The 23,115-nt window shown below is 34.8% G+C and overlaps 3 protein-coding genes across 7 annotated transcripts; 2 read left to right on the top strand and 1 right to left on the bottom strand.

The window, feature by feature from the left end:
* Positions 1-6,238: 6,238 nt before the first annotated feature.
* LOC130733631 (probable sugar phosphate/phosphate translocator At3g11320) lies at positions 6,239-10,142 on the top strand. Its single transcript, XM_057585861.1, has 4 exons — positions 6,239-6,961; positions 8,308-8,411; positions 8,517-8,745; positions 9,632-10,142. Exons 1-4 carry the CDS (start codon positions 6,521-6,523, stop codon positions 9,776-9,778), a joined length of 921 nt encoding a protein of 306 aa, XP_057441844.1. The 5' UTR covers positions 6,239-6,520; the 3' UTR covers positions 9,779-10,142.
* Positions 10,143-16,689: 6,547 nt separating this feature from the next.
* On the top strand, positions 16,690-18,320 carry LOC130733629 (glucan endo-1,3-beta-glucosidase 12-like). The gene has a single exon (XM_057585855.1). The coding sequence runs from the start codon at positions 16,871-16,873 to the stop codon at positions 17,990-17,992; it is 1,122 nt and encodes a 373-aa protein (XP_057441838.1). The 5' UTR covers positions 16,690-16,870; the 3' UTR covers positions 17,993-18,320.
* Positions 18,321-19,456: 1,136 nt separating this feature from the next.
* On the bottom strand, positions 19,457-22,866 carry LOC130733630 (uncharacterized protein At2g39920-like). 5 transcript variants are annotated; one of them, XM_057585856.1, is made up of 5 exons: positions 22,551-22,861; positions 21,891-22,024; positions 21,237-21,681; positions 20,380-20,565; positions 19,457-19,834 (listed from the first exon to the last, which is right to left on the bottom strand). In XM_057585856.1, the coding sequence occupies exons 2-5, from the start codon at positions 21,952-21,954 to the stop codon at positions 19,639-19,641; spliced, it is 891 nt and encodes a 296-aa protein (XP_057441839.1). In that variant the 5' UTR covers positions 21,955-22,024; positions 22,551-22,861; the 3' UTR covers positions 19,457-19,638. The 5 variants fall into 5 exon arrangements, with proteins under 5 accessions (XP_057441839.1, XP_057441842.1, XP_057441841.1 ...); XM_057585859.1 differs by having other exon boundaries at positions 22,636-22,861; XM_057585858.1 differs by having other exon boundaries at positions 22,701-22,861.
* Between the last annotated feature and the right edge of the window lie 249 nt (positions 22,867-23,115).

The following is a 23,115-nucleotide window of genomic DNA, read 5'->3' as shown; positions in this document are numbered from 1 at the left end:
AAATTTAATGCATTTTATCTAGTTTAACTACATTTCTTAAACTATGTGATTTTTTTTTGTTGCTTATAAATAGGACCGGAGGGAGTAATAATATTATTTTAACTCTTGTAGTTAATATCAACTTTTAGAAGAAAATAGAAAATGCAAATAGTTGAAAACTTCTTCAATACACGTGCATTGCACGTGCTACTCACGAGTTAATTAATAAACAACGATAAGAGAGGTTCTCAACTTCTCATTCCCTAATATTCATCGAAACACCATTTACCCGAAACATTTGTGATACATTTTACCCACATGTCCCAGTCACAGCGCAACCCACAATGCATAAACAACCAATGAAAAACCATAATCAAACCTTGAAGACCATGATTGAATTGTGGGAAAAATGTCTTGAACTTATTAAAACCATGATGGGCATCAATGACAAACTTAATCTTCTTTCCATTCCGTATAATCAGGTTAGGATATAAGCATAAAAGGAAAATACAGGGAATGACAAAGAGACACTCATTTTAACCTCACCAGAGGTCTTAGATCAAATTGAGAGCCTAGAGAGCTATCTAAGATCAACATAACAAATGCATATTAAAAGTAGTGAAAAAATTGAAAAGCTAGAGGAATTAGAGAACTCATTCAGTGCTCTAATTTTCAGAAGGTTCCCTCTAACGTATCAAGGATTCTCCTTTCACCTTCCATGGCTTGTTAGCAAATGCGTAAAATAGCAACTGCCAATTCCATCTCGACTGTGTGTGGACAGGTAAAATAGCCACCAATTCCCTATCAAATGTGATAATTGTTCCTCCAAATCATTCTAATTATAGTCCAACCCTTGTAAACCTCTTCTGCAAACAAAAGGTTAAATCTGAGTTAGGAGAAATTAAAGTAGAAAAGAAAAAAGGAATCGTAATTTTTACCTAAACCCAACATCAATCATAATCAATAAATCGTTCAGTACGTATGTTAGGAAATGGTGGCACATCCGTTGCTATAATAGATACATGTCTGTCTTCAGTCAAAAATTCAATGAAAATTTGACAAATTATATAATATATCAACCAATTAAAAAGCATTAGCTCATAGCAAAGCTTTAAAACAATAGAAAGATGTTGAAATTCAGTTCGGTTAAATAATTTGATATAATTCAACAACCATGGACAGTTAGAGACATATATATACTCTAGATAAAGTTGTTATGTTAGAGAAGATAAAGCCACCAGATATTCAATTAATTTTAATGCAACACCTGAAGACATTTTAGGCTTGGTAAGTCGCACACCTAGCTTATGCCTATTGCCCTCGAACTAATTCCTCACAAAACTGCAGTGTTGTACAAATCACCTTAATTGAAAACGATGGCTTGCAATTTGATTTGCCAATTCACCCACTGTTATTTCCTCATGAACATAACTCTATTATTATTTGGATTTTATTTTCATATATTATGAATGTAAATTTTGTTTACACAAACATCTAATTGATTTCGCCACATATTATATTTAAAATCAAGAGTATAACTTTCATGCAAAATTAGTGTAAAACAGTTTTATACTGACGTCAAATCAGGCTATGTAACATGATACCATATTCTGGGAGCAATGATTATTAATTTTAATTATAATAAATGTTTTTTTAATATGGCAAAAATCAACTGAAAATATTTATGTAAACAAAATTTTATTATGCTGAATGTAGATGGGTGCTTTCATGGTATTTGTCCTCTTCATGTTGGGCTTCTGGCCTTTGAGTATGGTATGCTGCTGGCATGAGACATAGGATGTCATCGAGTGATATGTGAGAGTGGTTCCTTTGGATCCCTTTCGTTTGTTTGAGGGCCCTGCCATGTGCTCTTTGCTGTATGATGTCTTTGTGAAGTTATTTCTATTGTTATTCTCCCCTAAAATGTATCTTTTAAGCATGTTTGTCGTGAAACAAGTTCTGGTGCGGGTTGATTTGCTGCTGCTTTGGGTCTGCAAGACAATGTGGTTTCATTCGATGATCTCTCCCTCCTCAAGATCTGTTGCCGCTGCTATATAACTTCGAATAAAAAGAGTCTTGTTTTCTTTTCTTTTTTTTTTCTTTTTTTTCTTCCTTTTTTTTATTAAGAGTTTTGTTTTCTTTTCGCTTTGTTATTGTTTTTTAATTTAAGTGTACTGCAAAAAGAAATCCTAAATTTAAGAAAGGATGTAGGATAGGCGCTTATTTACCTTTCCTTTGGTTACTAGCATTTTTCTATAAGATCAGTACTTAGATCAGTTCCAGAAGTGCTTATAAAAAATACCAGTTGCAGAAGTGGAAGCTTTTGCATTTTTGCGAGACTTCACCGGAGAACAAGGGTTGTTTTCATTTTTGCGAGAAGCCTCTCAATTGGTTTATGAAGAAGAATGACAAAGAAACTAGGAGTCACGTGAGTAATTTTAAGTATTAATCTCAACCCTTAATTTATAATAAAATGAAGGGTCCAGATTTGGAGTGAGTTTTATGAGTTACTCCTAGAGTAAATGGAGCCCTCCTCTTTAACATTCTATAAAAATTGTTATAGTTTTTTTTGATACATCAGAAAATAGAATTGTTATAGTTTAAATAAATAGTAAAATATTTTGTATTATAAAAATATAATAAAATTAAAAATAATGTTGTTAAGACATTTCAATATATAATATTAGAGTTCTCTTTGTGTAAATAATTAATATTAGTTAAATTAATAATTGATATTTAATAATTAGAATTGAAGTAATTTAAACAATTTAATAATTTATTTATTTAATAATATGAAAGATCATTAAGTTAATTTGAAATATTTTAAATTAAGTAATAAAATTTTAATGTAAGGGTTATTTCTATATGGATCCGAGTTGGAGATTCACATATGAGCTTGAAGTAAAGTTATCTATAATGTTTTTCTCATTTACTATCAGTTCATGCTGAGTAACATTGTCATCAAAAGTATTTCCTCTCTTTGGTGGGGTGAGTGAATTCCAAAGATAATCGGTCAGGGAAGCTAATCAACACCCTCAATCACATTAGTCATCTAGTAATTGAGGTGATGAATTGCTTGAAAGTTAGGCTTATTTTTAGAGAGTTCAACACCATTGCATATTTCTTAGGCAAAACTTGTTGTGAGAGGCATGTCCCTCTTTGGTACTTTAAACATGGAAAATCAAAAAAATTAACAATTAATAATTAATATAATCAATAAAAAGTGGAAGTAGTTTTTTTTTAATAGAGCACATAAAAAAAATCAGAGAATGAATCTGAAAAAGTGGATGTAGTTTCTTTTGGCAAATCTTCAAAATTCACAAATTAAAAAATGTGGTGGGGAATTATGCTATTATCATTTGCTATTTCATTCACTATAGTTGTAGCATCAAATTATAACATCAAAGCATTTTTCTCAACTACAGCAAATTTTCCTTTATTCTTCGGGACCATAAAATTTGTGGTCGCGTATATTTTTTTCTTCTTTCAAAATATTCTTGAATTGCAACATTTCTTCCATAGTATCATGTATGTAGTTACTCTGAAATTATTGTAACAGTTAGAAATCATGAAGAGTAAGAATTAGAAATCAAGAGAAGAGTAAGTTTGGTGATAGTAAAAAGTTATTAGACAATAAAAAATTAGAACCTTCTCGTCAAATAGAACCACATTAGTGCTAATTAATTCCCTTTTTCTATATGTATTGAGAGTGTCCCATATCCATGAATCTCACACTTTTATTTTCCAATAATCTGCAATAGAGGGTAGATCACAAACGAATGTGTGTTCTTTGTTGTTGTTGATGATCTTTCTCCTGAAACAAAGAAATAAGAAATGGGTAATATAAAAAAACTGTTTTTTAATTTGCTGATGTGATAAAAAATGACATACTTGTTGAAATAGCTTGTGATAGTTGTCATTTTGTTATTGTAGGCTCTTGGAATATAAGATATGTGATTTGAGTGTGAGTGGTTTGTTTATATAGAGACATGCAATAGTGCATGATTTAGTGTAATACATTGCATTTATTTTATTAATGTAGGTAGATTAATAGGCTCTTGATATTGCCAATTTTTATCGGTTTCTAAAGGGCAACTTATGGATTTGTGATTGGAATATGAACAAATATAATTTTGACTTTATTGCTATGGAAAGACAGCTTATGAATTTGTGATTGGAACATGTACAAATGAAACGGCTGACAACTTTAATACTCAGAGTTGCCAGACACACAAAAGAAAATGGCTTTCTGGATACATGGATTGTGGTGTAAATTTTTATTTAATTATAACTGCAAATGCAAATGAAGATAAATATTTAAACATTTTGCATTTGAACATTCTTGTTTCTTATAATGTTTCTAAATGATCGTATCTATAGAAATTTCTTACATTTTTTTTATGCTCAGTGTTGGGTATAGATTATAGAATTGATTATCTGGCAAATATATGGCCAAAGGCTTAGCAAAAGCACTTGGTTATCTTGGATAATAGAATGATTATAGGCCAAATATGGAAAAGGTTGAGTAAAAACTTTTTTTTATATCATCAGTGTTCCCTCTTTAATGTGATGATTGTACCAATTACATTAAGATAAAAGGCAAAGGCTGAGCAAAAACTTTTTTTTTTTATCATTAGTGTCCCCTCTTTAATGTGATAGTACCGGTTACGTTAAGGTAAATTGAACAATTTTATAATCTTTAATCCAGTTTTGAAACCTATTGAATCTAAGATAGAAATAATATCATTAGTGTTGTGTTTGATACAATAGTTTTCACACTTTTAATAGTATTTACTAATGTGTTTAATGCAAAAGCTCAAGTGAGCTTTACATAGATATATAGATTTATATTATTCATTACTTCGTCTCTTAAGTAAGTGATTGAGAGTTTAAATCTCAACTTTTATAAACGGAAAAAATTCTCGATTGACTATTTAGTGGGTTGATCGTGAAACGAAAGATTAGTCTCGCAACTCAAAAAAAAATACAGTTACGCTATAAATACAAATGCACTCCTTCCCTGTTCTTTCTTCAATTGCAATTTTTTTATTCCCTTTCCTGAGTTCCATGGAAGAGGATATTCCCAAACGTGTTTATTTTATAAACAAACAAGTCGGCGTATGGGTCGGCTTTTCCATCCTACCGCCAAATTTTTTTACGTTGAAATCTTTTCACAATCATAGGCTACATTAATGTCGAATAAAATAAAATTCAATTAATATATACTTTGCATAATAGAAATCATTTCTCGTGGCTTTTCACTTAATACCCTCCATATTAGCACATATTAAAATAAAAGTTTTTATTCCCTAGCCTTTCCTTTTCCTATCAGACACCTAGTGGCGAAATTAGAAATTTTATGAAGCCTAGGCAAATTTTATGATTAAGTCCCTAAATTTTGCATTTTCTCGTAAATTTTACCCTTTATCTCATTTTTTTTTCTTTGAGCCAGGGCATTGGACCTACCAAGGCAGGTGGTAGATCCGCCACTGTATGAATGCGAATAGGTTAGACTAAATTTTGCTCAATTCGAAATCTAATCTTAATTCTAATTTTACGTTTAAGGTTGGTATGACCTTTTAGACGTCTGACTTGGCATACTACCTGCTTACAAATCAATATAACAAAAAATGCCCTCTTAATGAGATCAATAAGCCAACAGGTTAATAAGTATTTTTATATACCATTGCATTTTCATTTATTTAAATTATTACTAATAGAAATAATATTATGTTAAAAGGTTGACCTATCAGGCTGAACAGCTTTTTCTATAGCCGTTAACCTGTCTTTTTAAAAGACTAAGTCTGATGTTTTTAATAAACGGAGAAGACCAGACCTTTGACGGGCCAAGCCGCTAGTTTTAAACCAACTTCGACATTTGCAAGTTATTAGGAGAGGTAAACTTTCGGTTGACCTAGCTGAACCCTAGACCGAATGGTTTACAACAGAACCACCTTCAGCCACGCTAAAGACATGATCGACACTCTCCTCAACGCCATCACAACGAGGACACCTAAGCAGATAAGGAACCCCTCTGTTCCATAGCCGGCGACGAGTAGGAACTCTCAGCCTGATTCACTATCGGTAGGATCACGGGCTTCTTTTGGTTTTTCAGCGTGGTATTTACTTGTATCAACATGAATGATTGAGCATGCTTTAGTGTTACTAATGTAAGTGTCGCCGAGCAATCATTTAGTATTCATCCAAGCACCATTTACCCAAACTCTATTAATTGTTATTTTATTTTTCATCACCTCACATAAAAAAACAAAATGAAAAAAAATAGAAAGTGCAGGGAAACGAAGAGGGCAATTGAATGAGGCAAAGTAACTCAGTCCCTGTTAGTATACGCGTTCGTTTACCTTTCCTTTGATTACTCGCATTCTTATACGCCTTTACATACTCCTCCTTCAGATCCATGAAACACCAACAACCACCGCATTCCACCCTTCTCCGCTAGATCCTCCACCACCGCCGCTACCACCACCACAACCACAACCACAACCACCACCGCCACCGCCACCGCCGCAATTCCACGAAAATGAAGGGTAAAACCCGTTTATTCACGATCAGCCTAGTGTCGGCGTGGTACTCTTCCAACATTGGAGTGTTACTCCTCAACAAGTACCTTCTCAGCAACTACGGCTTCAAGTACCCAATCTTCCTCACCATGTGCCACATGACGGCGTGCTCGTTGTTCAGCTACGTCGCTATAGCGTGGTTGAAGGTGGTTCCGTTGCAAACCATTCGGTCTAGGGTTCAATTCTTCAAGATCGCCACACTCAGCCTCGTTTTCTGTGTCTCCGTCGTGTTCGGCAACATCTCACTTCGCTACTTACCGGTCAGTTTCAACCAGGCTGTCGGCGCCACCACGCCGTTCTTCACCGCCGTGTTTGCTTATGCCATGACGTTTAAGAGGGAGGCTTGGCTCACCTACCTCGCTCTCGTTCCCGTTGTCACTGGAGTCATCATTGCCAGTGGGGTACAATTTACAAACTCTTCTCTTCTCTTCAATTCTCTTCAATTTCTCATTATCTTTGCTGTTTTGCATTGAATTGTTTACTTTTAGTCTTGCAATTTAGTTTTAGTTTCATGGTTTAGGATTTGGTTGTTTGTGTTCATGGAACTGTAGTGTCGGTGGTGGAAATTTACTCATAGGAGACAGTTTTGACTAACTTTCTAACTTAGTAACTAATCATTTTCTTACATGAAAGGTATGTGATGATCAGTTTAGTGAAAAAAATAGTCAATTTGGTACCAAAGTCGTGAAAAAATGAGATCAATTTAATTCTCAAACATGGAAAAAGTGATTGATTTTGGTCTCTGAAAAATGGTTTGAAAAGGACTAAAGTGACTAAAATTAAGTATGTACTCCTTTATAGTTCTTTAGAGTAAAATATCACTTTTCCGCAGAAGAATCATAAGTTTAGTCCAAAACTATGATATGAAATATTTCCTGAATCATAAGTTTTGTGGATTAACTTATTAATTTTCAGGGATTAGTTCAAATTTAAAGACTGAATTAATCTATGAAACTCATCTTTCTGGGATTTTTTTGTTGTGGTTTCAAATTTTCAGGATTAGAGTGGCCAGGCTTAAATCCCAATTCCTTATTGTTTGTTAAGTCTCTGGCTTAAGAAAAATATTTATATATTTTAAAACAATTATAGCATGGTTACTGTTCCTGTCAAGCAGAATCAATCAAAAGCTAAATAGACAATAAAATAACAATTAAAAAAAGTTAACGAAGTCGTTGCGAAAGTAAATTTATTGTTATTTTTTAGTTTTTTGATTGGTTGTGTATACCATAAGTTTTGGTAGTTTAGCAACAACCTTTCAGATCTAACTTCATAATATTTTATTTAAAAGACGATGCATGTATAGTTATGCAGCCCACATGTTATGCTTTTATGAGAGTGGTGTATTACTTACTTCTATAGTACATAAGAGTCTCTTCTTTAGTAACCTTGCTTGATATGGTATCTCATGCCATGTGAATTGAAAGGAAGCACTTTCCAGTTACAAGTAGAAACCTGTTCTGTTCATTATTTGGGTAGCACTCTTTATTTTCAATAGATTTATTTGGGTTCACCAGTTTTATTGTTGGGTTATTTTGCTCCTAAAAACCCAAACTAGTATTTTTGTAATGACTTTATGTGCTTCAGTTGCTGCTGAAACAAAGCAAACTCAACTGTCTGTGAGAAGCAGCTTAAGTAGTGGTAGATCGTTTAACTTTCATGTATTCTTCAAGTGATGTTGATGAGTGAAAAATAAAAATGCTATGTGGTTTCTGATGCACTTGTTCTTCTTTTCTTTCTTTGGTTATAGGGTGAACCGAGCTTCCATTTATTTGGGTTCATAATATGTGTTGCAGCTACGGCTGCACGAGCGCTAAAATCAGTGTTGCAAGGAATTTTGCTTTCTTCTGAAGGGTATGTATAAGGAACATGATAATTACCTTTTTACTTATGTTTTCTACTGTTGTCAAGCCATATATTAAATTGTTACTGACATCCATCCCTCTTGTTGTGTATTAGAGAGAAGCTGAACTCCATGAACCTCCTTCTTTATATGGCTCCAATGGCTGTTGCTTTCCTTCTTCCTGCTACAATTATAATGGAAGAAAATGTGGTTGGCATCACGCTGGCTCTTGCCAGAGATGATGTGAAGATCATTTGGTATCTGCTATTTAATTCAGCGCTTGCCTATTTTGTCAATCTGACCAATTTTTTGGTCACAAAGCATACCAGTGCTCTCACTCTTCAGGTATGCCACACTTATTCATATATGCATACCACCTATTTCTTCTAAATTTATTTTTATGGAAACGAACATACCAGCTGTCTTGGGGTGTGGTTTATCTTGTCACCTAAATAAATTTTTTATGTTTCTTTCAAAATGAAGTCATTATATACTATATAGCATCAGGTTGCCCCTTTTATTTTTTTAAAATAAGATTCTCTGGAAGCAAATTTACCTCATGTCGTTTGTGTTTCTAGATTTCCTAGTAGAATATAATCTAGTCTCTGAAAAATGAAAATTCACGAGTACAAAGTTTCCAGTTTATATATCATAAGTAATTCAAACCTCTTGGAAAATGAGGTCAGGGGTTGCTGCTGAAAATTTTATGTTGGATATTTTAAGCTGAGGCTATGGCAATATTTCTAATACTGCTATTGCTTTTGACATGTCAAAGGTATTTGATGCTAATGATGTCAATTTTTTTAAATAAAATTCTCTGTAAATTTCAATTACTTGACTTAGAGTTGCTTTCAGTGTTCACTGCTCAGTGTCATTTTAAGTGTTGATGATTGAGTTCGTTAGATTTATTTGGCTGACTATTGCTATTTTTGTGTACCAAGCTGATTAACAGGCACATAGTTTTTGGAAAATTGTATAAGTTAGTGTTTGTGGTGTTAAAGATTGTAGATTTAAAATTAGTTTGTAGGTTTTTTCTTTTCATGGGGTGTGTATATTTTCACCACATGCTTTTAGATTAGTGGAAGGACTAATGAGTATGATCCAAATGAGGACTAGGTCATTGGCAAGATGTACATTTTTTTTTCTGGAGTCCAGTATTCTTTATACTTTGCTTTAAAGTGATGCATGTTAATATTGCCTCAGCAACTAATCTAAGAGTTGGCTCATATAGGTACTTGGTAATGCAAAAGGAGCTGTAGCAGTAGTAGTTTCGATTCTGATATTTAGAAACCCAGTTTCAGTCACTGGAATGATGGGGTATTCGCTCACGGTTCTTGGAGTTGTACTTTATAGTGAAGCCAAAAAGCGAAGCAAGTGATAATAGTACTGATAATGTAATACATTATTCTGGGAAAATCAGCAGTATATTCCCTGTATTTGGGACAACCTCAAGATTCCAAGGGGAAAATTTGTTAGCATGATCATGATCAGAATCCGGATATTTTAGACTCTAAATACAAATTTTTTTTGGTCCCACATGTAAAGCCTCTCATTGAACGGGTTCCCCATTGTATTAGTAACTGTCTAGAAATAGTATAAGGTACAAAGTTCCAATAAGTAGCTGGATCTTATGTCTTTTTGTCATTTATTCTTTGAAGGAAGAGTTGTAGAATTGGATTTGTACTCATTTGTTTACATTGCTTACATTTGTCAATTGATGATAAAATTAATATTTGGGCTCATAGTCAAATTTCTTTACTTCCCAGTTATGCAGTGTAGTTTCTTGGTTTTTTGAGAGGTTCTCTAATTTTCAAACCCGTGACACCACCAAGTAAAAAAGAAAGGATCAAGTACTGCTTTCTTCAATGAATAGGCAGTTTTGCCACTTGTAGCGCACTTTTCTTGTGTCCCAGAAAACATGCTAGCAGGCAGCTTTACCAGGGGACCTTGTCTAGAATGAACAAAAGATGCAAATAGTGAGAGCAGAAACACCAAATGCCATAAAGGATAGCTCTAAACACATAATCTTATATATCATATTAATACTGTGATGAAAAGAAAACAAAAAGTGTCAAAGTGTATTTAGATTCACTTTTTATTGGGTTCAAAATTACCTTTTTATGGAGTTACAATATGTCTTTTGCTCTTTTTTTTTGGTAAAAAACTTTAGGGTGAGGTTTTGATGCCTCAATCCAAGTTCCAAGGGTCCGACTCCTCTAAAGTGAGTCTCAGTCTCCATTTGATGTCCAGAATGAGCCGTAGGGGCTACTCTTGAGCATTTGTGGCGAATACCAGGGTTATTTACCTGGCTCGCCTCTCCATTCTGTTAACTTTGGCTAAAAAAAATCAAAAAGGCCTTATTTTTACCCTCAGGATGAAATTTTCTTGAGGATGGACTGCTCCAAGGACAAGAATTTGAGTTGAAGATGGGGTAGAGTTTGCCTAATCAGGAACAATAGAGGCAAGTAAATTAGGTAAGTGATGAGCTACGGGTTCCTTTCTAGAGCTACTAAGCAAACAAGTTAGGGATCCTAGGGGTAAAGTATAGGTGAGCTAAGCGATGAACTAGCGGTTTCCTTTCTAGAGCTATCGAGCAAACAAGTTAGGGATCTTATGGGTAAAGTAAGTCATCACACCAATCCAAGTGAGTTAGTTGTTGTTATTGACTTTCCGAATTTGGTAATCACTATTAATGGTATGATGACTTACTTTATCCTATACTCACTTAAGAGGAGTCAAATCCCCAATCCAAGAAAAAAAAAACTGTTGGGCTCAAATAACACTTACATAAGTCTTTCATCTACCTCACCTAAGGGGACTTGTGAGTTCAAACCTGCGACATGTTAGGTACAAGATCCTGTCATGCTCACTAGACCAATCCATTGAGGTTATATGCCTTATGCCTCTGATGTGCATATGATTATGTGCAAGAAATCTCATGACTAAACACAATAACAATAAGGTCTAGCACAACTGGTAGATAATTGAGTTTATTAAGCATTCAGTCGAGAGTTTGATCACTGTGCAATGTTTATGAAAAGTGATCTGCTGGGAGAAACCTACTCATTTAATATGATCTTATAGCCTCGAGAGGATTCGTCTCATGATTGTTAGCCATGGAGATACTAGGCTAGGTATGAGTGAAAAAAAATGTAGATAATTAAATGAGACCCCAATTTTTGATTTGTAGGTGGAGTAAATCTAGTCTTCTTATCATTTATCACATATTTCACTTATTAAAATCACTTACTATTTTAGCATCTATATATATATATATATATATATATATATATATATATATATATGTAAAGCACACTTGTGTTTTTGCATGCAATTAATGTATTAAACCATAAAAGCTCACATACCTTTATATTACATACATTAAGGTTGTGTGGACCTTGCTGCAAGATCCTGAGAAACTTTGGGCGCGTGTTCTCTCCCATAAGTACCTGGGCTCGAAATCTATCCTTGATGTTGTTGCTTCGTCGTCGGCGTCAAGCCTCTGGAAAGGCATCCTGCGTGCTCGCGATGTCCTCAAGGAGGGTTTCCGGTTCAAACTGGGCAATGGAACAACCTCAATCTGGTACCATGATTGGAGTGGGCAAGGTTCGCTTGCCACCAGGCTCCCCTTTGTTCATATAACTGACATATCCTTGTCTCTTCGTGATGTTATTCGAGATGGTAGTTGGAATTTTTCTGGCCTCTATACTATCATACCGCCAAACCTGCAGCAGTCCTTCCATGCTATTGTTCCGAGCATTGATGCTAGGCTGGTCGACTGTTGGACCTGGAAGCATGACCGGAATGGGGTTTATACGGCTGCTAGCGCTTATTCTTGGCTCATCTCGGAGGCTGCTCAGCCTTCGTTTCCCCCATTGGTGCCTTGGAAGTTCATTTGGAAAATTGAGGCCCCGGAGAAAATTAGAGTGTTTGTGTGGCTCCTCATGCACGATGTTATCCAAGTGAATAATTTCAGGTTTCGCTGCCACTTGGTGTCTTCCCCAGCTTGTACCCGCTGCAACCATCATGTTGAAGATAGTATTCATTGTTTGAGAGATTGCAGGTTCGCTAGGGAGGTTTGGTCCAGGTTTGATGCTCTCTCTTGGCCTGGTTTTCTTTCTGGGGATATTTTCTCTTGGCTCTTGTGTCAAGCGCGACACACGCATGCGTCCCTTTTCGCCACAGCAATCTGGGGGATTTGGAAGTGGCGTAACAATGCTCTTTTGGGTGATAATAGCTGGAGCGCGATGAGCACAGTTCAGCGGATCCTCCATGATCACCATGAGCACATTACCTATTTGTCATCAGACCTGTCGAGTTTAACAGGGAGTGTGGCTGTGGCGCGGTGGAGCGTTCCCCCCGCTGGTAGGCTTAAGCTGAATACAGATGGAGCATTCGATCATGTTGGCACGAGATCGGGAATGGGGGGCCTCGTGAGGGATGCTTCTGGTTCTTGGGTGTGCGGGTTTTATGCGGGTGCGACTAGTGCAAACCCACTTCTGGCATAAATTGAGGCTCTGAAGCTAGGATTGAATATGTTATGGGATGCAAATTTGAGATGTGTTGATTGTGAAGTGGACTGCCTTGATATTGTCCAGGCTTTAGCTAATAACACTTATCAATTCCATGTTCAGGCCTCCAACTTGCTAGAGTTAAAGCTGCTCTTGGATCGTGATTGGGATGTGGAGCTCAGGCATATCTCTCGAGATGCGAATGACGCTGCGGATTGTCTTGCCGGGTTGGGTAGTCGTCTTCAATGCTCTTATACCTATCTTGAGGTCCCTCCTTAAGAGCTTTGTCCCATCTTGGCTAGGGACTTGTTAGCCTTGTAGTTCTTCTTCCTTTAATTTTCCGATGTACCAAAAAAAATAATATTACATACATTAAAAAATAAAAATTTAATAAACTAAAAACTGAAAAAAAATTGTATTATAAAAACCTATTCAACTACTTATATTAAATAACAACATTCATAGACTTAAAATTGACTTGAGCTTTGCATTTGAGAAATTTAAAAAATCAAAATAAAAAAATAATATTTATTAATAAATAATTTAGATAAAATACTTTTAAAATAAAAAAAAAATCTATCAATATATATCTATCTATATTGTAATTGGGGCTCTTATTTCCCAAAGTAATTATATATATATATATATATATATTTGGTTTTTTTTAAAAAAAAATTTCTATCTTCTATATATATTAGTAAAGCTCACTTGAGCTAAGTATTAAGTACAAATACACATATGTATTAAACCATAAAAGCTCACATACCTTTATATTAAATACATTAAAAAATAAAAAATTTAATAAACTAAAAACTGAAAAAATTGTATTATAAAAACATATTCAACTACTTATATTAAATAACAACATTCATAGACTTAAAATTGACTTGAGCTTTGCATTTGACAAATTTAAAAAAACAAAATAATATTTATTAATAAATAATTTAGATAAAATACTTTTAAAATAAAAAAATTTCTATCAATATATATCTATCTATATTGTACTTGGGGCTCTTATTTCCCAAAGTAATTATTTATATATATATATATAAATTTGGTTTTTTCAAAAAAAATATATCTATCTATCTATCTATATATATATTAGTAAAGCTCACTTGAGCTAAGTATTAAGTACAAATACACGTGAGATCCTACATACATTAGTAAAAAAATTGGTGTTTTAATGAGATAGCTTAGTGAGTGAATGAACGGATAGTGAAAACTTGTGCACTAATGATTTCAGTTTTAAACTTAATAAATATCAAATGTATAAGCAAAAGAGTAACATCCATGCCAAAAGTGTAACAGACCACAAAATTATATCTGCAAATGGTTTTAGCACACTACCTTAAATTAAAATCAAATTTAATGTTAATTTTAAACTAATATCAATTTAGTCCAAGAAAAAAAACTATTAACAATAAAGCATACTTCCACCAAAATTAATCTTGATATGCAATGGTCTTAGTTTGCTGTCCAATTTTCTACACGAATATATGTCTATTTTTCTTAAACTCACAAACTCTTAGAATTCCTTAACATAGTAACTCCGAAGAAAAACTAACATTAAATTAAAAATAGTAGCATGATGGCAATACCAGTGTCAAAAACTGAATAAAATTATATCTCTATATAAACAAGAGTAAAGTACACTCACCCCCTTCAAGGTTTGTTAGAATTACACTCCACCCCATTCTTATCTAAAATCTACACCCCACCCCATTTTATATAGAGGCAAATTTAGTGACGAAAAATATTTTTCATTAATAATTAGTTATTATTTAAATTGTTAATCAATAATTTCAAAAAATATTTTCAATATAATCCAATAAATTTAAAAATGTAAACATTACAGTCCCCCTCACTCTCTCAATCGTGTTCTTCTTCCGTAAATTCACAATGCAAATTTTGCAATAGCACACCTGACCGGTTGACAAACCATATCTCGAACACAGTGAAACATGCTTGTGTTTTCATATTTGGTAATAATTCAATTTGAATTAAAATAATCTCTTTATACCTCTAATTTTCAAAATTGGATTGTAGACCCTAAAAGCAACACAAATGGGTGAAGAAAATTGAGAAACAAAATTAAGAAATATGAAGTGGATCGGAGGTTATTAGAACCCTCAACGGTGCGGTGGAGCACCGTTTTTAACAAAATCCAACAACATCTTAAACCAACAGAGCGTTCACTCACAACTTAAAGGGGTGAAGTTCACAAGAAGTAGTTGAACAAGTGGCTTTGGGGATGTGCGATTCACGTTCTGGGGTTCAGTTCGCAACAAAACTTTGAGGCATGGTGGTGCCATGGGGTTTCACATTCTGGGACGGTGGCCACCGTGTTAAAGGGAGCAAAGGCTTGGTGGTGAGCGTTTGTGGTGAGAAATATGATTTGGAGATAGATGAGTCGTGGACTCAACAGACAGAGTTGATGGTTTTTTTAAATTTAATTCAGTAAAATTATTTTCATAAATTAATGTATGATAGTGTATATGCATTAAATTTATTTAAATTTTAACTAATTAGTAATTATTTTTTATTAGTGACGAATTTGTTTTCATCACTAAATTTTGCCTTTATAAAAAATAGGGTGGAGTGTAGATTTTAAAAAAGAATGGGGTGGAGTGTCATTTTTGCAAACCTTGAGGGGGGTGAGTGTATTTTACTCTATAAACAAACCAGTGAAATCACTCACAAACTCAAATTATTCATATTTCTTAGACTTCAGCTGCTGGTGAGAAAAAAATGACAATTGTCTCTAACTACTTCAACAAGTATGTCATTTTTAATTATTTTAGTTAATTTCAAAATTGCTTTTTTAAATTACTCATTCTTATTTCTTTATTGCAGGAGAAAGATCATCAACAACAACAAGAAACACACATTACTTAGTGATATATCCCCGTTGCAGATGATTGAAAAATAAAACTGTGAGTTTCACATATATGGTAATTTACTAAACAATTCTTCTCATTCAATTGAAATCATACAAATATATCATCATTTCTATATTTATATGACACAAATCAGTGACAAAGTGTGAGCCACATAAATTTATATACTGCACTAGAAAGACAAGTGTAAAATGTAGGAAATAGGAATCTTTCACTCCTCAATATTGTCATATTATGGAAAAAAATAGCAACTTAATCATTCAAAGGGAACAAATGACGTTCATCCTGCAGTTAGATAGAATCTATTTTTATATTCGTGAAAGTGATTTTTAAAGAACTTCTATGCCACCAGCAATGGTAAACAACCACATCAATCTTGATAAAAAAAATTTAGCACAACTGATAACATCATTACAACGACTAAATCAATATTAGAAAAAAAATAGTAGACTACCACGTTCATTTCAATACTAATCTAATTAAGTAATTAAATTTCTTTTATATAAAAAAACTACTCTCATTTCAATCTCAATAAAAATCTACCTATTTTTTCTTCCGATGAAGCAAAAAAAAAAAATCTACCTGTTTGATCCTTTTTTCCTTATTAGAAAAAGAAAGTGTGAGAATATCATAACTCAATTATATTTAATTATACATATATTCTAAATATTCTTATAAATAATAGCTTTCTTACCTTTCTGCAAATTTAAATATTACAATTTAAAAATACAAATTAAAAACGAACCCGTGCGTTGCACGGGTTTAATTTCTAGTATCTAATTAATTTAGAATACAACAAATGTTTAATGGCCAGAAAGCCAAAGCCAAAGCAACCAAATATATATAGTAGAGTGATACTTGTGAAGACAAGTTAAGTTGAACGAAAATGATTCTTCATCATATAATAATACACATTCTTCATTATATGTGTAGTGGGTACCAAATTCAGAAATAGCTAAATCAGTAGCAAAATCCCGCCATATTGTTGAAATTTCGAAACTACTTTCTAACTAACTATTTCACTCACTCTGTCACTCTCCCCGCTCAATCCAAGAAGAAGCAATGCAGCATCACCACCACCACCTCCCAATGTTCATCTCCCTAACCCTCTCCCTCCTCCTCCTCCTCCTCCTCCCAACCACCGCCTCTCTCGGCGTCACCTACTCCAACAACCGCCAACAACCCCCACCTCCAGACCACATCACCACCGCACTCCAAACCCTCAAACTCACCTCCATCCGCCTCGAAGAACCTGACCCATCCATCATGCGCTCCCTCCTCTACTCCAACATCTCCATCTTCCTCACCGTCCCCAACTACATCGTCACCTCCTTCGCCAACAACCGCTCCACCGCACGCGCCTGGCTCTACACCCACGTCGTCCCGTACTACCCACGCGCCAAGATCACCACCATCTCCGTCGGTAACGCCTTCACCGATGTCTACCCTAACGCCGCCGATAATCTCCTCCCGGCGATCTCCAATATCCAGATCTCCCTCCGCGACCTCGGTATCCGGAAAATCGCCGTCTCCACTTCGTTCTCATTCGTCACCGCCGTAACTTCCCCCTTCCCGCCGTCCTCCGCCACTTTCCAAGATCCCGCCGGCGTTAACCTCATGGGGCCGCTGCTGCAATTCTTGAGCGATACGAACTCCTCGTTCTTGATCAACCTCTACCCGTACAATCTCTACCGCCTCCGCCCGGAGATTCCTCTCGGAATCGCGCTGTTTCAAGAACACTCGTTCAACTTCCGGGATGACGTCACCACCGGAGTTCGCTACAAGAACCTCTTCGACATGATGGTCGACGCTGTTGCTTCCGCCATGGCCGTCGCTGGGTACGAGACGATTCCGATTATCGTGACGGAGACTGGGTGGCCGAGCTCCGGCGCCGGCGATGAGTTTGATGCGAATTTGGGGTATGCTGAGACCTATTTGAGGGGTTTGGTGAATCATCTGAGTTCTGGGTCGGGAACGCCTCTGTTGAAAGATGGGGTTCGAGAGGTTTATGTGTACGAGCTTTTTGACAGGGAAGGAGCAACAACGGGTCGTGATTGGGGGCTTCTGAACCCGAATGGTACTGCCAAGTACCACGTTGATTTCTCTGCTGCTTCATCAGGTTCTTCCATTACAGTGGCTCTGGTAATTTTCTGGATTCTGGTTCAGTTGGTCTGTAATGAATAGTGGAATCTACTGACACTGTTTCTTAGTTCAGGTTCTTTGATTTCATAGTTTTCTTTCAATCTGAGCTTGTTGGTTCATAGTGTCAATTCAGATATGGTGTACATTTTGTTCCAATTTTAGGGAGCTGTAGATATTGACTTGTGTCAACACTTTTAGATTCAGGGGTTAGTTGAGTAGCTATATACATTGTTTGTAATCAGAAATTGCTATGTGAAGAACAAAAGAGAAAGATGTTGATGATGGTCTTATTCTGTAGAGACCTATGTCAATTCAATTGTATTCAATTCTGTAAAAAGATCAATATAGATAGATACCCTGAATATTGAATACTGATTCTGTTTTTTGTGTATGGTTGAGTCCCTACAGTGATTCTGTACATTTTGATTATGTATCAAATTAGCACATCTTATTGAACAAACACTGATATCATAGCATAAAAACTGATAGTTTCCTGGTCCAATTAGGGGGCTGATTTTGGGCCATATGTGCATGGACCTTGTTTTGTTTGACCTGAAAAATAGTTGCACATAGAATATAACCCACTGCAAAATGAGGAGGTTGACAAAAAAACAGAAAGAAAAGAGAGGTTGTGTTGCTTTGTAAGGCTTCTTAAAGAATAAGGAGTCAGGTTTATCTTTTGGTTATGTCAAAAGTAATGTATTATTTACTTGTTAGAGGAAGCATGCCTTGTAATCTAATACTTATCTGAGTATATATTGCTGTATTACTTTCACTAGGGTCTAGTATCCTTGTGTACTTTGGCTCCTCCTAGGTGATGACTAATGAAGTAACTTAAGAGGATGAAATGAGTGACACACTTGATTTAAAATCAACAATTGAGATAATGATCATATACTTGCACACATATCATAAACTGTGGTGTTTTTAAAATCTTAAGCATTGATTTCTAAATGAAATATTGGGATTGCTTACTTTATTCTCCAACTTAGAGTCAATTCTATCATTGTGGATCTAAGTAGCTATTATTTGAGACTTTTAATCCAAGCTTAAATGAGCATCTCATTTGAAAGAACTTATTTAAACTTATTGTATAGTATAAGTGTTTATGCAAGTGTTTAAGAGAGTTTATGTGAATACCATATGACCGATTTGAATTTACTTTCATAAACTATTTTCAGCCTATTTCAATAAGTTTCTCAATTAGCTTATGAGTAAGCGCGATAATTGCTTATTGGTACAAACGCTTAATTATGTTGTATACACAAATGCACAAACCAGCTCTCAATGTCTTTGAACTGTTACTCATCCAATGTAATTAAAGCTTTCTTACTCCGACCTATTGATTTCCAAAGGAAATAAAGAAATGAGCAAGATCCTTTATTGTTTCCTTGTTTTAATTTAATTATCATCTGGTGGCATGATAAAGTTAAATTGTATATGCTGTTAATAAATCAATTATCCTAAAATTAGTAGTATTTAACATTTCTGACAGGTCCTATGATGCAAGAATAAAAAAACTTCAACTTCTATAACTTTTAAAAAGCATATGTATGATTTTATATTTGATTATGCTACCTGTCTTTTGGATCTACGTGTAATTACAATATCCCTGATGTGAACAAAACAAGATTCAGAGAATAAAATTAAAAAATTACAGTCCAACAAAAACTCCATCATCCTGCAATCTATGCTCTCTTTTGCTGCTCAAACTTGTCACATATAGGATCTGGAAGCAAAAAATTTCGTATTCCTGTATCTGCAACACTCAAAGCAGCTATATGGCTGCTTATGATGCTTTTTATACGGAAACCCTTGGTCTGTATCACATTCCTTTGCCTAGAAAAGTACTCATTTGCTTTGGTAGAATCTTCATCTTCTGTTCTGCAAAAGTGAACATCACTGGTGACATAAGATTTGGTTCTTACATATGTTTTTGGTAAAGATGAAAGCTTAGAGCATGTTTGGATCAACTTTTCTTTTTTCAGAATCAATTCTGGCACTCAGAAGCTAATACAGAAGCTTCTCCCTAAAATTGATTCTGACTTACGAAACAATTGTTGAAAGGTTTCTAAACATGCACTTAGTCTGGCCTTTTGATTTGGTTGTATAGAAAGAATTGTTTGTAAAGCTTCGTATAAAGACCATCAATTTCAAGCATAGTTAGTGCATGTTTGGAAATCCTTCTATAGTTGATTATAAGGCCAAAATCAATTCTGAGAAGAAGCATCTGTCAGTAGCTTCTGTGTGTAAGAATTGATTCTCCGAAAAAACAAACTGGAAAGAGTCTTTGAGAACCCAAAATAGTTGAAATGAGAGGTTAGATTCTTTAAATGTGAAGTTTATGTAGCTAGTTTAAAGTCTAAACAAACTTGAAACCATTCCTAAACCCTTATCCAGGATATGAGGTCAGAACTTATTCACAATACCTCATCATCAAGGAAGACCAACCTCTAAATCCAGCAGAGAGAAGGTTATCGATGGTGACATTTTGGTGTGTCCCAGGCTCTCTTGATAACAGAATTACAAACCACCTACTAGCTTGAAGATTCATGAATAATCTTAAAACAAGCATGCGCTTTAACTTCCTTGCCTCTAAGATACAATTGCTAATGCTGTTCTTACAAAACCCACACCAAAAGAAAAACATTGTCAAGTTACTGCTAATAATAATATGCAGATCAGCATCAAGTTGGATAAGCTACATAAAAGATGTACAAAGAAATATGATTTAGTAAACTGATGCAAGTTGTAGCAACAAAATACCACAATTCCAGCTGTTCCTGATCTAATTTATCTATATTTTACATCATCTAGAATCAGGGAACATAATTGGCTAGAGGATCTGATAAGAGAATAAACAAAGACCATGAAGATTCAGATTGCATGTTACTCCAAAAATTTCTCTGTGAAATTATATCTTTCAAGTTACCAAATGTAGTATGTTAAAGAATACAAGGAAGGATAACTTCTTTTACTGACAGTCAAAATTGAACCAAAAGAAATAAGATTCCTCCTTTAGGAAGGGAAATTATGTCCTAAAAAACAAACTGGGAATTTGCTTGTTTGGATATCCGTTAGCACCAGTGCAAACAAACGCTAATACTTCTTCGAGACAAAAGAGTTTGAAACTCTTTTTATAGATTTAGATGAAAGTCTGTTGACGTTACACTCAATTGATATTCAAACACAGTTTAGGATCGGAGAAAATTTCAAGCAGATTCAAAAACAAACCTTGACATAGTGCAAGAAGAATTAAAAATACCAGCTTAGATGATAAAATTACCTTTGAAACAAATTGGAAGAGTGAAGATTTGGTGGAAAGATGCCATCTATGTCTATCAATACCACATCAAGACCATCATCTGATGAACTAACATTATCAAAGTAATCCTCAATCACAGACCTGGTTAAATCCAAGTCTCTAGCATATTGACCTCCTTTGATATACTCTAAGGCCAGGTCCTTGCATATGTTTGGAGGATCATGTCCTTCCAAGTTATTTAGCTTAGCATGCAGGGAATAAACCTTGCAATAACTGTAGTCACCATTTTTATCCTGAAGCTCAGCAACTCCACCGTTATTATCTTGACAAGATTGCAGCATCAATGCCAGGGAAACCAACAAAGTAATTAGTAAAAGCCCGATGGCGGCGAATCCAGCAATGAAGATGGTTGCAGCAAAAGTAGTGATGTAGAATCCTGATTCCAGCACAAAACTGCTCCTCACCTCTGTGGTCAGGAAAGAAACAGGACAAATAATATCAACATCACTACTTACCAAAATAACAGTTTGAAGGATGACTGAGGCAGAAAGATAAGATAGCTTAGAACAAGCTCTGAATTGTTATCTACCAACAAAAGATAAGATCCCTCTACTATGGATTATTATATTTCTGATTCATTTGGAATCAAAGAATGGAAAAGCTGGCACCACTTACCAGAACCACCTGTGAGACTTCTTTCAGAATACATATGCTCCGTTTGATGGCCATAAGCAGACATAACTTCAATCTATCCTTCAATCCAGATCAAGTAACACCTACAGCTTGCTTCAAGAAATCAAAGGGGCATCCTGAAATTTTACAGAATTTTGGTAATCATTCATAACATCAGCTTCCACCATCATGACAAACGCATAATAACATGTTTAGATCAGCTTATTTTTCTCAAACATAAACGCAATCGAATTGCTATGCTAGTTATAGAAAAAAATCAGAACTAACAAGCAAATACAGAGAACACCATTTTTCCTTCCTTTTTCTAGCCTTACAAAGTTCTTTGCCAATGAAACATTTCAACATGAAGTGATCATGAGAAGACAGAGGAAAAAAGTTATCACTCACTAGCCCAAATTCTTGTACAACATCTAATATGTTTGGAAATCCTCCTGCAATTGATCCTAAAGTCAAAATCAATTCTAGGGAGAATTGATTCTGATTTCTGAGAAAAAAATAAGATGATCCAGAATACAATCCAAATTTCTCCATTCAATCAAGAGTAGCCAATGAAGACAAGAACTGAATCACACGATTGAATTTCAAAATAGAAAACATCCAAGCCATATAGACCAAACTTTCAGCTGAGACAGGATCAGGTACCTAATCACGTGGAGTCCCAAAGCACCATGACAAACAAAACAACTCAAATTGTCTTAAAGGTGGGAGTATAAGAACAGATACTAACACAAATTATGGTGTTCTATCCCAGAATAGCTAGAAATTTAATTCAACACGAGCAAAGTAACCAACCATCTTGTGAATACATATGCAGTTAAACCCGTGATTTGGGATGACACTTGACAGTGAGAGAAAAGTGCACACGACATCATCATGTGCCACAGTCAATTATGGAAGAGAGAAGATGTTGGATAGAATTATGTAGAACACAAGAAGATTAAAATTTTCATCATTGTATGATCTACCTTTCCATGATTGATGAGTGAGAAATTAAAAACACTACTCATTCTAATATTCACCTCTTTTCTTTGATTAAAAAAAAGGAAGTAACATCTAATTTTAATGAAAATCATTAATCTTGTCAAACACCAATAATGAGATTAGCATATATCAAAATTATAAAAATCACGAGGTATGCGGTGGTGGTTGCTCACCTGTCCCTTAACAAAGGTTGAGTTTCAATTCACTCTAGGGAATGAAACAGATC

Source organism: Lotus japonicus, chromosome 1 (assembly GCF_012489685.1).
Source record: "Lotus japonicus ecotype B-129 chromosome 1, LjGifu_v1.2".
Classification (NCBI taxonomy): Eukaryota; Viridiplantae; Streptophyta; class Magnoliopsida; order Fabales; family Fabaceae; genus Lotus; species Lotus japonicus.
The sequence above is the reverse complement of the archived record's forward strand: the minus strand, read 5'-3'. Positions and strand labels throughout refer to the sequence as shown.

What these genes read in the sequence shown, in the direction of transcription:
- LOC130733631 (XM_057585861.1), top strand. Translation starts at nt 6,521, where the DNA reads ATGAAGGGTAAAACCCGTTTATTCACGATCAGCCTAGTGTCGGCGTGG. An exon ending in GAGTCATCATTGCCAGTGGG is followed by an intron (nt 6,962 to 8,307) that starts GTACAATTTACA and finishes CTTTGGTTATAG; the next exon opens with GGTGAACCGAGCTTCCATTT. An exon ending in CCAGTGCTCTCACTCTTCAG is followed by an intron (nt 8,746 to 9,631) that starts GTATGCCACACT and finishes TGGCTCATATAG; the next exon opens with GTACTTGGTAATGCAAAAGG.
- LOC130733629 (XM_057585855.1), top strand. Translation starts at nt 16,871, where the DNA reads ATGCAGCATCACCACCACCACCTCCCAATGTTCATCTCCCTAACCCTC.
- LOC130733630 (XM_057585856.1), bottom strand. Translation starts at nt 21,954, where the DNA reads ATGTCTGCTTATGGCCATCAAACGGAGCATATGTATTCTGAAAGAAGT. An exon ending in AAGTCTCACAGGTGGTTCTG is followed by an intron (nt 21,682 to 21,890) that starts GTAAGTGGTGCC and finishes TCCTGACCACAG; the next exon opens with AGGTGAGGAGCAGTTTTGTG. An exon ending in TCTTCCAATTTGTTTCAAAG is followed by an intron (nt 20,566 to 21,236) that starts GTAATTTTATCA and finishes TTGTAAGAACAG; the next exon opens with CATTAGCAATTGTATCTTAG.